This window comes from Rhipicephalus sanguineus, chromosome 11 (genome assembly GCF_013339695.2).
Source record: "Rhipicephalus sanguineus isolate Rsan-2018 chromosome 11, BIME_Rsan_1.4, whole genome shotgun sequence".
Classification (NCBI taxonomy): Eukaryota; Metazoa; Arthropoda; class Arachnida; order Ixodida; family Ixodidae; genus Rhipicephalus; species Rhipicephalus sanguineus.
The window spans coordinates 78,860,091-78,874,277 of record NC_051186.1 but is presented as its reverse complement, the minus strand read 5'-3'; the positions used below and the strand labels follow the sequence as shown (position 1 = coordinate 78,874,277).

Sequence of the window (14,187 nt, the reverse complement as noted above, 5' to 3'; positions counted from 1 at the left end):
TCGCGAAGCTTCCGTTGCACTAAAGAACACGGACACGTTCACAGAATAACACTTTTCTCTTTATTTTTGCGCAATCCCAACAAAGCATTATAAAGGTCATTTACCGATTGGCGAAACAAACCAGGCATCATCAACTGCTCTGCAGGGCTCAAACGAAGTTTTCTGCACATTTCATTCGATAGCGCGTCAGCGGTCGCCTGCTGTTGCCGATGTGACATTGGAAACGCTACAATCGAGGCCCCGCTGACCGCACCGAATAAACTTTAGAAGCTTTGTAAGGCAAGCTATAAATCGGTCCGCTTTTCATGCGTCGCAAAACATAGAAGCCCTTTCGTTTCGCGCCAGAAAGGTGTCGTGTACTCTTTCCGACTGTTATGTGGAAATAAATATGTCGCATAAACCGTCAGGTGCCTAAATAACAGACTTCATTGGCATTTTAGCAGTACTCGGAATGCAGCAGCCGGTCGGCATTGCGGGAGCTGTGGTTGGGCACCTTCACTTGATAACTGCATCGTTATCGTCACTAGCAACAATAAGATAACCCGCGAGGTTACTGAGGCAGTGGAAATCGCGAGAGCGGGAGCTTCTTGTATCAGCACAGCATCTATTGACCTAACGGAAAAAGAGTTCATGTTCTTAAACGAAGCGTAGCGGCGTGGCTCCGCACGTGTACATGTGTAGCATTTCAAGTGCTTTAATCAATCTTCTCCCCCCCCCCCCCCCCCTAGTTATCGTTGCATTTGATTTTGCTGCGTCGGCCCAGCCACGAATCACAGGGCCTGCGCGTAACTGATCAACATACATGTTTCCACCTCTGTTTAATAAACATTCTGTAGGAAGAAAGCGCATTGGCAATGTCGTCAAATTTTTCACCCGTGTCTATTTGTGCACTACAAGTTTCGCGATGCATCACTACCAACATGCCCGCTCTTACATCCTTTCATTTTGCAACAAGTCTAGCTAGTTCCCCCCCCCCCCCCCCCCAGGGTACAGTACAGCCGCAGGCAGAAAAGACCGACAAAGTACATAAAGGCGGTAGAAGAGAAGCTCGAAACGCCACACTTCGTAACTGCTGTCGGAGGAAGTGTCTATGGAGGAATCTGTGGCAGTGGCCCGACGAGAGCCCCATGCAGCCACGCTAACGTTCTGGGAACGCACAGTTATTGCGGAGAGAGGCAGCTGCTGCAATAGCAGACCAGCAGAAAGTTCAAGAGAGAGCTCAACAGAAGATTAACAGGCCCAACTAGGCTTGCGCCTTCACGTTATTAGAAAGTTCTAAGGATCCCCCATAGTTTTTTTTTTCCTTTATTTACGAATTCCGCAAAAGTAGCTCTTTGAGCTTCTTGTCGTATCACTGGCGATCATAGCATGTTGGGGTGTCTGTCCGTAACCTGAAAGTGCAGGGGAGGTTTCCTTCCAACCTCATTTTATCGCCTATTGCATTGCTTGAGACATTCCTGATATGCACTACAAAAACACGGCCTCGGGTATTATCTTTTTGCGACGATGACCTGCCGGCAGGGCACGTGCGGGATAAGAAGGAGGTGGGGAAATGTAGGTTCACGAAAATGGATACCAGACAGCGCCTCTCAGATAACCGTCCTCTTGTTCACCCGTACGCAAATGTCGAATCTTAGGCTTGCCCAACTTTTCCACAAACCCGCAGTAAAAACAAAGACTTTGTATCTTGCAGGGACCAAACGATATACTGAGATGCTTGCCTAACCCCGTCGGTCAAGGACACAAACTAGATTTCATCGCCGTCCTGCAGACGTCACCCCGCGATATCCGATGTCTTCATGGCGCTGCCTCGGCTCATCTTTCCGCCCCAAGAGACGAGGAGTAAAAGAGAGGCCGCGAGCCCGCGAGGGTTTCAGTGTCGCATCTCGCCTTTGCTGTCGAAAACTCGCCGTTCAGTGTCGTTTTGTCAACATGGGCTGGCTGGACGTCGGAGCTTGTATGGCGCTTGCCGCTCTAGTCACCGGAAGCATTGTCACGCATCCTCCTCCTCTCGAGCCAACCGACGCATTTAGGGTGAGTTCCGCTGCATTACGATGTACTATAAGAACCCCTATAATTTGGTGATGTATGTACTATAAGCTCTGAGGCGAGTAGTAGCTGTATGCTTCTTTGATTAAACGAGTAAGCCATGTGCCTCTACAACATGAATGACGACTATCGACATGATTATGTTCGCTACTTGTGTAGCTTTGGAACGGGACTGTGGAAGTATTCAACAAGCCAATTTTTTTGCCCTATAAGATGCTATTTCGTCTATTACCTCCCATTACTTACATTAAAATTACAATTTGTTGGTATCGCATTAATTGCTTAGCCGTCGAGGCGAAACTGTTAATTTTTGGGGTATCTTAAAATTATTGATAGCTGGGCGAGTTGGTATGAATACATCGTGGGAAATTTCCAGCGCGCACACAGCAGACAAGCACGCGAGGAAAGACGACATGCAAGCGCGCTTGCATGTCGTCTTTCCCCGCGTGCTTGTCTGCTGTGTGCGCGCTGGAAATTTCCCAGAATGTTTTGGGATATCCTTCCCCCCCTGCCCTTCCTACTCGGGTATCCGCACGCGGCACAGTGGCTATAGCATTGGATTCAATCATACAGTAGAGCCGCAACTTGAATCGAAAATCTCAGTTGTTTTTATTCATGTTTCTTTATTTACGTACATATGGTGACGTCACGACGTACGATGCCCGGAAGATACAGTCAAAGCCGTCAGCTCGCCAAGGATTACTCGCATTTACAAAGCCGAGCGAATCGAGCACCTTGCACCTAAAGAAGTGAATATAAGGTGCCTGGTTAAATGTATATGCGTAAGAATGGAGAGATATATAATAAACAGTTACTCGATGCAATGTTCCTCAGATCTAATGTGGGTGGGCAGGGGCTCTTCGTCCAGGCATTCACTGGCTATAGCGGCTCGCCGGTCTTGGTACAAGGTAGCGAGTTGGCCTCCCAGGGCCTGTTCAGAGAGTCGCGCCACCCGCAACCAATGTGGCAGTGTGTTTGTATTAGTGAGGACTTTGCCTCACCGGGACGCGAAGGACACTGGTACGTAATGTGTGTCAGTGCTGGTGACCCTCCGTACCAGGTGCCTTCGTCTCGCTCGGTATTTTGTGGATTGTGTAAGTTTGAGTGTGTGTTTGTTTACAGTCGGCGCTTGTCACTGGACAGCCGTCTGTTCATCTTCGGGTTAGGCAGTGCAATGGTGCGGCGTGTAAGTCTTTTGGATTCGAGTACGTCAGCTCGACCTATTGCTCGCTCAGAGTAGTGCGTGAGTGTCGACTCGTCCTGAGGGAAACATGCATAGCCATTTCATTTCGCTGCAACGCTTTGGCTTGAGCGAGTTGGTCATACTATGGTCCCTCAATACTAGTATTGAGGGACCATGGTCATACGTACTTATGCAAACATCTAGGACCGAAGCAGACGAGGACAAAGAAAATCAGTGTAGGGAGGACGGGCGCCCGTCCTGTAGGCAGGTCTGTGCGTGCGCGCGCGCGCGCGCCTGTGTGTGTGTGTGTGTGTGTGTGTGTGTGTGTGTGTGTGTGTGTGTGTGTGTGTGTGTGTGTGTGTGTGTGTGTGTCTTGGTACGCTTCGCGCCTATACTCGGATACAACATTAAAAGCCCGCGGCATTTGCTCCTCATAGGCGGATGCACACAGGCCTGCAGAATGGGCGCGCACTGCAGAGTGACGTCATGAGCCGAACGGCGGTGACTCCGCCTTCAGAGAACGTCGCCGTCTGCATGAGCGGGGCTATTTCTTTAGTGGCAGAGACGATCGGCTGCCACACTTCAGTCATCTGGGCGGGGCCTCTCCGGACTTCTTAAGTTGTATCCGACTATAAATGTCTTCACAAGCACTTTTCATTTCCCATCGGTATTCATCACTAATAAAGAAAAATACAATTCAAGTTCTTTTTACTTCACGTGAGGGAACTGCTCACTCGAACCTGGCAATATTCCAACAAATCCCTCGTGAAACTATCAAAAAGTGGCTGCCACATTACATATTCCCATGTATCATGTCACTTCTTCTTCGGCTAGTCAGAACAAATTCGTTATTTTTCTTTTTGTTTGCAGATGATCGGCGCGTTTCCCCGTGTAGTGGCCATATCCTCCTCCAACAACGACACTTCGTTCAAGTGCCTGGCTGCGACAAGAACTCATTTCGACTTGGAAGCAAAGAGGGCTGTCTACGTGTGGCACTTAGGAGGAAGCCGAGCAGCCACGGCTAAGTAACCTGATCAGCATTTCTTTTGTCACGTACGCAACTGCAAACAAGTCGTTATATAGCACATATGCGACTATTCAACATATGGGTGTGCGTATACCATTTGCGCCTATCTTTAGCGTAATTTCGTAGCGTCTCGATCGATGTAAAAAATTTCGCCACAATCACCTTCCGGCCGCATGCTTCGCGTTACATCGGTTTCCACGGCGCGTGGGATCTGCCGAATTTTGTTTTTGTCACGAAATGCGCGATATAATGCCACCAATCAAAAGGATCTTCGCATTGTCTGCATATATACTGCAGCGGTGACATACTTTGTTCTCGCGGAAGCTATCCATACTCAGTGGACAATTTGATGAACCGGACGCGTATTCTGTTTTTAAAGTATTGCTTGCTACATTGCAGAACTCATTTTCTGACTTGCTAGGCCATACGGAATTAACACGAAAGTGTTTTATGCCGCGGTCCGCCAAGTAGTACATCCGTCACGGATATGACGTTCATAAAATGGACGCCAACGGGTATGAAAGAAAAAAACCAAGAAAAATATACCCCGCTGGGAATCGAACCCACGACGTTGCGGCCGCGACGGCAAGCGCCCGACGCCCTATCGACTAAGCTAACTCGGGAAATGCTAGACACGGCGCGAACGCGCCTTATATCTTTCACACATTCTCTTTCGCGGCGGGCGGAGGGGGGTGGTGCCGCCGTCTATGACATGTGAAAAGAAGTAATGCTTCACGATCGACACTTACTAGCGCTTACTCCGAGATTGCACGCGATATCGGAGATCATGGTTAAAGCGTCTCGATACCAGAGAGGTAGTCTGGCCGCGCTGGCGTCGCCGAGGCACCCTTGACGCTGTTACGTTCTCTGCCTTTGGCTTCGTGTTAGCGTGCGTCGGCTCATCGGAGTAGTGCAGCTTCCACATGCACCAACGGGATTTCTCCGCCGCCGACTGCTTCGATTGCGAGAGCACCGACTAACAAAACTGCTGCAATATGCGTTGCAGAAAGGACGCGATTTCGACGGGCGAATGTCGTGCCTCGGTGGAGCGAGAGCAGCGCCTGTGAGACAGAGGCCAGCGGGACGCACACGTTTGCGGCTCAGGCTACGAACCTCTACCTCCCGTGTTGCTGAAGCGCAGCGTGTGTTATGTATGCATGAGCACAGGCGTCGGCTACCCATTACTAGAAAGCGCACACCGTGCCGTTTCTCTCCTTAATTGACGACGCTTTGAAGAAGTGCATACCAGGTACCAGTGTTGATTATGAGCTTGTTGATATCATCCTCACGCGGGATTCACGATTCGCTGTGTCCAAATATATGTTCACGCCGTCAGCTACCACAACGGTTTAATCATGATCATGGGCGTTATTCGTTGCGATAGAGACATGCTGTCAACATGGGTGCATCCACGTCGAACGGTGCTATAGCTGCCAAACACGAATAGACATTGTACAAGCTCTCATATATCACTACGCAATAAGCACTACTTCTGTGAAGACACGTTTCACTTTCGTGTTGTACCGATTCCTATGACGAAGGGATCAGCCATGTTTTTTTTTGTGTCCTTTCTGTCGCAGACTTTATTAAAATCAAATTTACGTACTTGCACGCACAAAAGCCACGGTGCGATAATGCCGTAGCGGAAGAATGCCGATGAGTTTTGACCGCCATGGGGTGTTTAACAGGCGCCTATGGGTAAGTGTGCTTATCACATTTCGCCCCCACCAAAATGCCGCCGCCGTTGCCGGGAATCGAACCCGCGTCCTCGTCCTTAGCAACACGAAACCTATGCCGCATAGCCACCACGGCGGGCCACGGTTTATTTTTATTCACGGTATGGCTCAGCTAAACGTTTGTCTTTGATAACCAATTCTTTCAAGCGTATTTCACGGCAGTGCTAATGCACGTAAAAGCGTGCAACAATTTTGTTGCGAAAAAGCCTATACACTCTCGAAAGGTGTTTTAGCAACTCAGGTACTTTCAAAAGCAACTCGTCATCATATACAAGCCCTGTTAACAGGGGCGCAGCCAGAAATTTTTTTCGGGGGGGGGGGGGGGGGGGGTTTCAACCATACTTTATGTATGTTCGTGCGTGCGTTTGTATGTGCGCGTGCATATATACGCAAGCAAAACTGAAAAATTTCGGGGGGGGGGGGGTTTGAGCCCCCGCCCTCCCCCTGGCTACGACCCTGCTTGTTAATGTGTAAGCCATTTTTTTTTGTTTTCGATGCGTTGTGTTCATCATACTGGGCACCGTGACGTGGTCCCTCAAATTCTTTCTTTGTTTTGCTACCGATATAAGATCACGAGGGATTGAAGATAAAGACGTAATCTGTCATATTTGTGGCTTATTATTATTATCTACAGGGATTTGAAATCAATACCTATGAGCTAATATTTCTTTTCCTAGGAGGAACGTTACATTCGACATCGAAGCAGGAAATGCGCCTGACCAGACAACTTACTTTGTAGACAACGGTGAGTAACGTTTATTGAGCACTAGCTTTCTTTCCATCACTAAATTTAATGCAGCTGTGTTAGTGCTAAATTCCAAATTACTAGTCTGTTGTTGTTTTTTTTAGTTTTTTTTCTCGCCAGTACCGTGCCACCTTTCATTGAAAATACAAAGAAAACTTTTTTTATTTTATTAGCTCTTTAAATCTACGCTGCAGATATATCTGAAGTTACTACGCGCACTGAATGTGTGAGGTACCCGTTTTTTGAGCCATAACCGTGATGAACAGATAGTGAAATGAACACATTGGTTTGAAAGCGTTGAAAATAATCTGCGAGGTGATCACCGTCTCCACGTAATACAGTGTAATTACATTTTGTTCCAGTCTGTGACATCCCGACAAGTATGCAGGGGCTCATTTTGTGTATTCCTATGTTTATGCACGGCGATATCGTGGCACATTCAATTTTCCACTGCTTAACCTGTCTGCATTCGCGCTGTGTTCCTTTCAGACCGGACTCTCCCGTTCACGGCCTACTACAACTACACTGACTACGATAATTGCATGGTCACCATAGTTCCTTACAACAACCACAGCCGTAAGTACTCATGTCACTTTGTTACCGTTAGGTGCACGCAAGATGCAATCTACAATAATTTCAGGACCTTGCAACATTTAGCGCGCCCGCCAATAGCGTTGCACTTCAGTCATTATTTCTGCCAGTATAAAAATTTACAAGCACAACTGTTTGCGTTGCATTCACCCAGAAGTGAGAGCGAAAATACTTCCTAGCCACCTTGAGACACTGTACCATCGTCTTCGACTGAACGTGGCATACACGAACAGGTATTTGTACCGCATAGGGCGTACCACTAGTCCCTGGTGCGATAACTGTGGCAGCATAGAGACAGTGGAACACATATTACTGGAGCGCTCCGCGTGCCGCGATGAGAGAGCATTGTTTGAGCGACAAATGGACATGATCTGTCACGATCAGTTAACGTTACGCAATTAACATATTAGGCCCAGTGCCCGGCCCTTCAAAACAGCGACGGGTTCTACATTCACTGTTTATTTACCTGTCAAAAATTGGCCTAGTCGGAAAGCTTTAATGATTGCATGATTATTTCATACAGCAAAGGCTCCACTTACCTGGGACACTCGTCGTAAATATTTCTATCAGTTTCACTTGTGCATTTCATTTTTTTTATATTCTTTCGTCTCATTATTATTTCCTCCCCTCTCTATTTTATTCTGTCAATCCCATTCCCCATCCCTACACAGAGTAGCATGCCAGCGGCATACAGACGCCGGCAAAAATCTCTGTTTTTCTAATAAAGAGTCTCTCTCTTTCTCTCTTTACAAGCAGAAAGACGTTGCTGTTTTTTCTTGATAACATTGTCGCTCACTCTTCAATTAAGCATATGTCCTGGTGACTTATTGGCTGAGGTGCAGCACTGCTGATTACTGGGGCGCGGGTTGGATTCCCAGCCACGGCGGGCGCACTTCGATGGGGGCAGAATTCAAAAACACCCGTGCACTTGTATTGCTACGAAGCGCTACCAGAGATGAATATGAAGACAATACGAGATAAGACAGCGCTCTCTGATGGTCACGTGGACTGGACTCAACTTCGGATGCCTGCCTCCGAGCGCTCCACTATACACACCTTACATACATATTCTGCACCGCTTTTCCTCCCTGTAACCTGCTCTGGTTAACGAAACCCACATAGTCAAATTTATCCCGGGAACACAAAAAAAGAAAACGTCGTGCCTCGTAATGATATTGCGCTTTTTGGCACTTAACTTTAGAATGTCATTACGTGGCAGTCGCGCCTCGATTTCACAACCTTTGTAAAACTTACACTTAGGCCATAAAGCAACGATAGTAAGATTTCCCTGCCTTTCCTGTATTCCTTCTCTCTCTCTTTATAGGGCGCCTTATGCGCCCGCGACGTGTGGTCTAAACGCGAACAATTATTCCAATACGGACAGCAAGTATCGCACGCGTCATTATTCCGCGCAAAACGTCCCAGGCATTTTGGCGACCTTCTCAAACGTATCCAAAAAAAAGGTGATGCTGATCTTAATGAAGTATAAGAAATTTCTACTTAACTTCATCAGCTGCTAATTCTATAGGTGGTGCTGAGGCATATGCACGAGATGTAAGAAACTACTACAAGGATTCGAAAGACCATTGAAAATTATAATATTAATGTTACGAAATGACTGGTTCCCCTGACGTGAAAGAGAGACGTCCGTTTCATGGCAATACTAAAGACGAGCTGATGCACCGGCCACGTGCACGCGCCCTGGATGCCGCCTCGGTTTCCTCTTCTTCGGTAGAGTCTGGCACGCTCCAAGTTGCTCCGTTCTATACTATTGTGTAACAACCTCCCAGGGGGGCCAATATGAATAGCACACGTCCAGCGTGCAGCTTGAGCGGTGATAACATGTCCAGAACAGAAATAGGTAGGCTCACTGGCGTCGTTTCCGCAGTTCATTTGATAGGCGCTGGCAATGACGAGCCCTGCGTTGCAATGGAAGTGCATTCGCGAGCCGCGAGGCGGAAGCACGTTGTGGTACCGAGATGTGTCGACTTCCCAGTAGGAATTGGGACGCGATCAATTGCTGGAGCTCGTCGAGCTTGCTTTCGAGACGTCTTCGTGGTCTAATGCTCTTCCAACTGAGCCGGCGGTAGCGGGACGATTTAAGCGGTTTTTCCGTGATCATGAGGCCTATGATGTTCAGGTCGTTGATTAAATGCAGCAGTCTGATGTATGAGGAGTTCATGGCCTTCTCAGCAACCGCATTCTCCTTGTTCTCGTAAACGTGTACGACGTTCGTGTCTATGCCAATACCGAAATTCATCTTGGGAAGCATTTGGCAGTTCCACGGTTCTGTCCCCTTGTGCAAAGTGGGGAACGGTTGGTTCCCTGAGCCGAACATATCTTCCAGAGATTGCAGTTCCTCTAAAGGAATTGGCTTTCATTGGCTAATACTTTCCGTAGTTTTTGGGAATGATTCTTGCAAAGGTTTCATGCACGTCCCTTCCAGTCCGAGTGTTGAGACGCCATCGAAGGAACTGTTACGCCCCTTGCGTTCCTTCTGTGCTGTGCAGTCGAAACGCTCTTGAGCGGGCTTTTGCAATCGGCAGACAGCACGCGAATTCCTGCGAGCCGCTCGCTTTGCTTCCGGCAGTGCCCGTGCAATGCGGTCATTGATTTGCGGCTGTCGCACCCCTTTCCATCCTTGGGACCAACTCTTATGGGGTGCATGACGTTCTTTACGTGCTTGATGGTGATGTACTCGTCGTGAAAAATCTCGAAGACGCGATCCTCGTCGTGGTGCTTGCACAAAAAATAGCCGATCTGGGACAAGCTGCGGAAGTCCGGCGTCGCCACCATGCTGCCGCCAACGACGACGCGTCCGGCCAAGACGAGCGTCGACATGTGCGCCTGCCGTCTCACCCTCTTCCACCTTCCCGCCGCCGGCGAAGGCGTTGTCAACTTGATGATTCCTGTTTCGCTTGGAAATGCTTAGCTCCGATCCAAACAGGTGGTGGTTACCCTCTAAGGTTTGTGAATGCGCTTCATCTATCCCGATGGCGTCAAGACACCACATTGAAGGTACATCGAGGTCCGCTGCAGAAGAATCGCTGCTCGAGACGAACAGGGCGCTTGATGGGAAGTGGAAGTCGGACTTAATAGGGCCTTGCACCATCCATCCAAAGGTAGTGTCGATCGCTGTTAGCCTCTAGTTGATGCGATCAGTTTTTCCGGTTGTCACTCTCCAATAGGCGTCAGATCCTATGAGAACGGTAATGTCGCCTTCTTTCCACGTATCCGCTTGCCATGCGTCAGCCACCTTATATTCCTTGGCGATGAGCGCCTGCAAGATATTGTTCTCCAGTGGTGGACTCGTTACGGAGTATATCTCTGGAATCGTTAATGCTTCCAATTCCACTGCAGCATCGTGAAATTGGCTGCGCAGTCACACGTAGACACGTTAGGCACATAGTCGTCTCTGAGATTTGGAGCTTCCAAAGGTGATGAGGGAAAGCTCTTCCCTTCCAACGACGGAACATTGAAATTTTCTGGCCGCGTCTGCGCGAATGTAACTACGCTGGCTACCGCTGTCTAAAAGCACTCGAACGAGAAGTCGTCGGTTACCGCACTCTGCCCATATACGTCCTGTCTGCAACAATACAGCCGTAGATCCGATGTGAGTACTTTGGGCGGTTGTCACGGTTCGAAGACTTGGCGAAGAGGGTCTTCCCAACGCAACAGATTCAGCAGTAGGCGGTAGGCCCTCGACTGGTCTTGACAGCTCGCACTGAATAGTCAGGTGGCGGCGACGGCAGGTACCCCAGGTAAGGCTGTAGGACTTTTTGCAGAGCCTTGCGATGTGGTTTCGTGTACCGCAGCGGAAACAACCGTTATTATACCGCAGCATCACTCGCTTGTCGTCCGCTGACTGAGTGGCATTGCAGGAAATTATGGCATGCCCGCTGCTGTTGCAAAGTGTGTACACTTGGTTGACCGACACGGTTGAACTTGTAAGAGCTGCAGCCGATGGAATGTGGTCCGCGCCGCCCGTGCTCTCTGTCGCCATGCTCATATTTTCGCTTTCATATGGACGGCGACGAAGCTGTAGGCGACCTTCCTCCCTCACTTCCACTTGGATGCGAAGAAAGGTTAAAAGGTCCTTCGCTCGTCGTATTCTGTCTTCGGGAGTCTCAGTCCCACTAGTTGCGCCGTCATCTTTATCTTCTGCCGATACATGATAGCCAGACCGTCTGGCAAGCAGCGCATCATAACACGATTCAGCACCACGATGTGCTGATCCGGCGATACTCCGAGGCCTTCCAATGCGCTCACTCGGAATTGCACACTGTCGTGGTGTGTACGAAGCTTGGCAACGTCTGAGGAGCTCTTCACGGGAATCAACGCCAAGAGTTGGTCCACGGGCTCATTAATGAGAAGATCTCGCCGTCCGAAGCGACCCGTAAGCTTCTTGATTGCGAGGTCGTAATTCTGCTGGGCTAACCGGATGCCTTCAATGGACCGCTGGCGCTGCCGGTCAAGTACGTGAGCAAATACTTGAACTTTTCGATTGAAGGTCCCTGGTTCGATCCCGGGTTTCGGCACCAAATGTTACGAAATGACTGGTTCCCCTGACGTGAAAGAGAGACGTCCGTTTAATGGCAATACTAAAGGCGAACTGACGCACCGGCTACGTGCACGCGCCCTCGATGCCGCTTCGGTTTCCTCTTCTTCGGTAGAGTATGGCGCGCTCCAAGTTGCTCCGTTCTACACTAATATGTAACAATTAAGGAGAAAGCTTTAGTGCCTCATTAGACGCCGGCCTTGAAAAACGCGGCGTGCTGCACAAAACAAATATGATCTTTGTGAGTTTAATAAAAACTGATGATGAAAATCAGGGCGCCAGGATTGAACGCAGTTATTCTGCGTAGCGATTCAGCATTGTACCACAGAACCCCTCAGATGTTTTTTGTTACAAGGGATGAAACCGTTATACTCGCGCTTACATTTCAAAAATGGATAATCAAGTATATTTAAGCAGAAATCAAAAGCCCTGAAACCAGTCTAGACTCTCACTACAACGTGCATATATCCCGCGTATTTGAAAAAAAAAGTGTAGCTGTAAGATGTCATTTCTCGATCGCGGAGATTGAGAATTCCCATCTATCAATCTCCTGAGACTATGTAGGCCAATACAGAAGTTCAGGTCATCCGGTATGTCGTATCCCTTGCCATTTCAGTGTACCTTATACTGATAGAGTTATTTGCAAAGTCTGTGTTTTTTACAGCTGCGCCACTGTGGCAGCAGCTGTAAACTTAGAGCTAAAAGGCGAGGTCGCTCGTGCAATCTGGACAACATCAGAAGTCTGCTCCCACTCTTGTACGTGCAGTGCTCTCACTGCTGACTCCGTGTTGAGGCACGAAAACCGCTTCGCCCCTACAGGAGTGGCTCTATTCTCTTGCGTCCACGTTTTGCAGAGTTACACGTGATCGGATCCTAAAGGCGTTAGCTGCTCTCCTTACTTCGTATAATATTCCTATTTGTTGTTGTCACACTCACTGCCTCGCCCTTTAGGCAAAACTGCGATTTTTATTACGATAAAGTTGCCACGTTGGATGGCTTTCACCTTCGATTCGTCTTAAGCGAATGCATAACAGACCCTCTGAGTTTTGTTGCAGCCGGAAAAATTAATGACTTTAGAGGGCATTTAAGACATGTTACACGGCGATAACACGCCATAAACAATACTGCATACATATTAGCTCACTGCATGGCTACAGTCATGATTTCAGTCACACGTGCGGGGCAGTCGTTAGAGGACACTACCCTTTTTGTGTAGTGCCATCAAGCAGTACACGTACACAGAAAATTTCAAATGATATGGCTTTTTTTATCTTCCAGATTGTTTACTCTGGGTCAAACCTGCGGTTGCGCACGCTGTACCTAGGCACTGTTTGGACCACTATGAAGAGACGTGCGATGTTCGGGTACCACAGTATGACAATGACCTGTGCGGCCACCAGGAATGATGAGACATGTAAAATAAACGCTCTTCTTTTAATTTACATTCGTGGAAGTTGTTTCATTGACTCAAAAACATTGTTAGATTTCTCACCACTTTGTGAAGTTTACGGCAATTTCAGGTCACATATTCACCAAAACCTGTTAAATTTATTCTCTTATCGCTCCTCAATATCACTTATTTCGCTCTGAATCAACGTAGACGCTCATATTTCACGTGCAGTCCGAATGACATCACATCTGAAATGTTAACATGCAGATTATTCGTTATCCTTTCACTTGCGCATTCGCAAATGATCCATTACAGTTGGCTACCCGGATAATCTTTCCTCGGTCAACCTACGCCGCTGTATACCGTGAAGATGCACGTATTTTTATACGAACAGTAGAAACAATTAAGCCTAAGCTTCTCCACTAATGAGATGTAGCTCAACAGAAACAAGAAATCATCCGCCTGTAAAATCCCGTAATAAAATTTATTTTTATTTATTTTCAGCCTACAGCCGAAAATGGTATTGCGATATAGCAATTATATGGAAACTCTCGGCTGCTTGTCGCCGTCATGTCCCGTATATATATATATATATATATATATATATATATATATATATATATATATATATCATAATTGGGACCATGCCTGTTTCTTGAATGGCTCGTACGAGTGCAGTGTCGTTTACTTTCTTGCTTTTCTCTTCTCCCCCCCTTTTTTTCTGTTTTTTTTTTCACTACTTGTACAATGTAAAGTGCTTACGCTCCTCCACCACTTGGAGCCTATTCACAGGGAGCGGGCGAAGATGAAAGGCGGTATGCCGACCCATTAAGGGGGCGCTCTTCCCTCAGGTGCCTCATTCTGCCCTCCGCGACAACAATTTTGGGTGGCCCTGCGCCCGACGCGAA

The 14,187-nt window shown here is 48.0% G+C and overlaps 1 protein-coding gene across 1 annotated transcript; it reads left to right on the top strand.

Annotated features, from left to right (window-relative positions):
* Nucleotides 1-1,851: 1,851 nt before the first annotated feature.
* Nucleotides 1,852-13,305, top strand: LOC119373710 (uncharacterized). Its single transcript, XM_037643774.2, has 5 exons — nucleotides 1,852-2,034; nucleotides 4,103-4,257; nucleotides 6,673-6,740; nucleotides 7,230-7,316; nucleotides 13,168-13,305. The coding sequence occupies exons 1-5, from the start codon at nucleotides 1,933-1,935 to the stop codon at nucleotides 13,293-13,295; spliced, it is 540 nt and encodes a 179-aa protein (XP_037499702.1). The 5' UTR covers nucleotides 1,852-1,932; the 3' UTR covers nucleotides 13,296-13,305.
* Nucleotides 13,306-14,187: the final 882 nt, after the last annotated feature.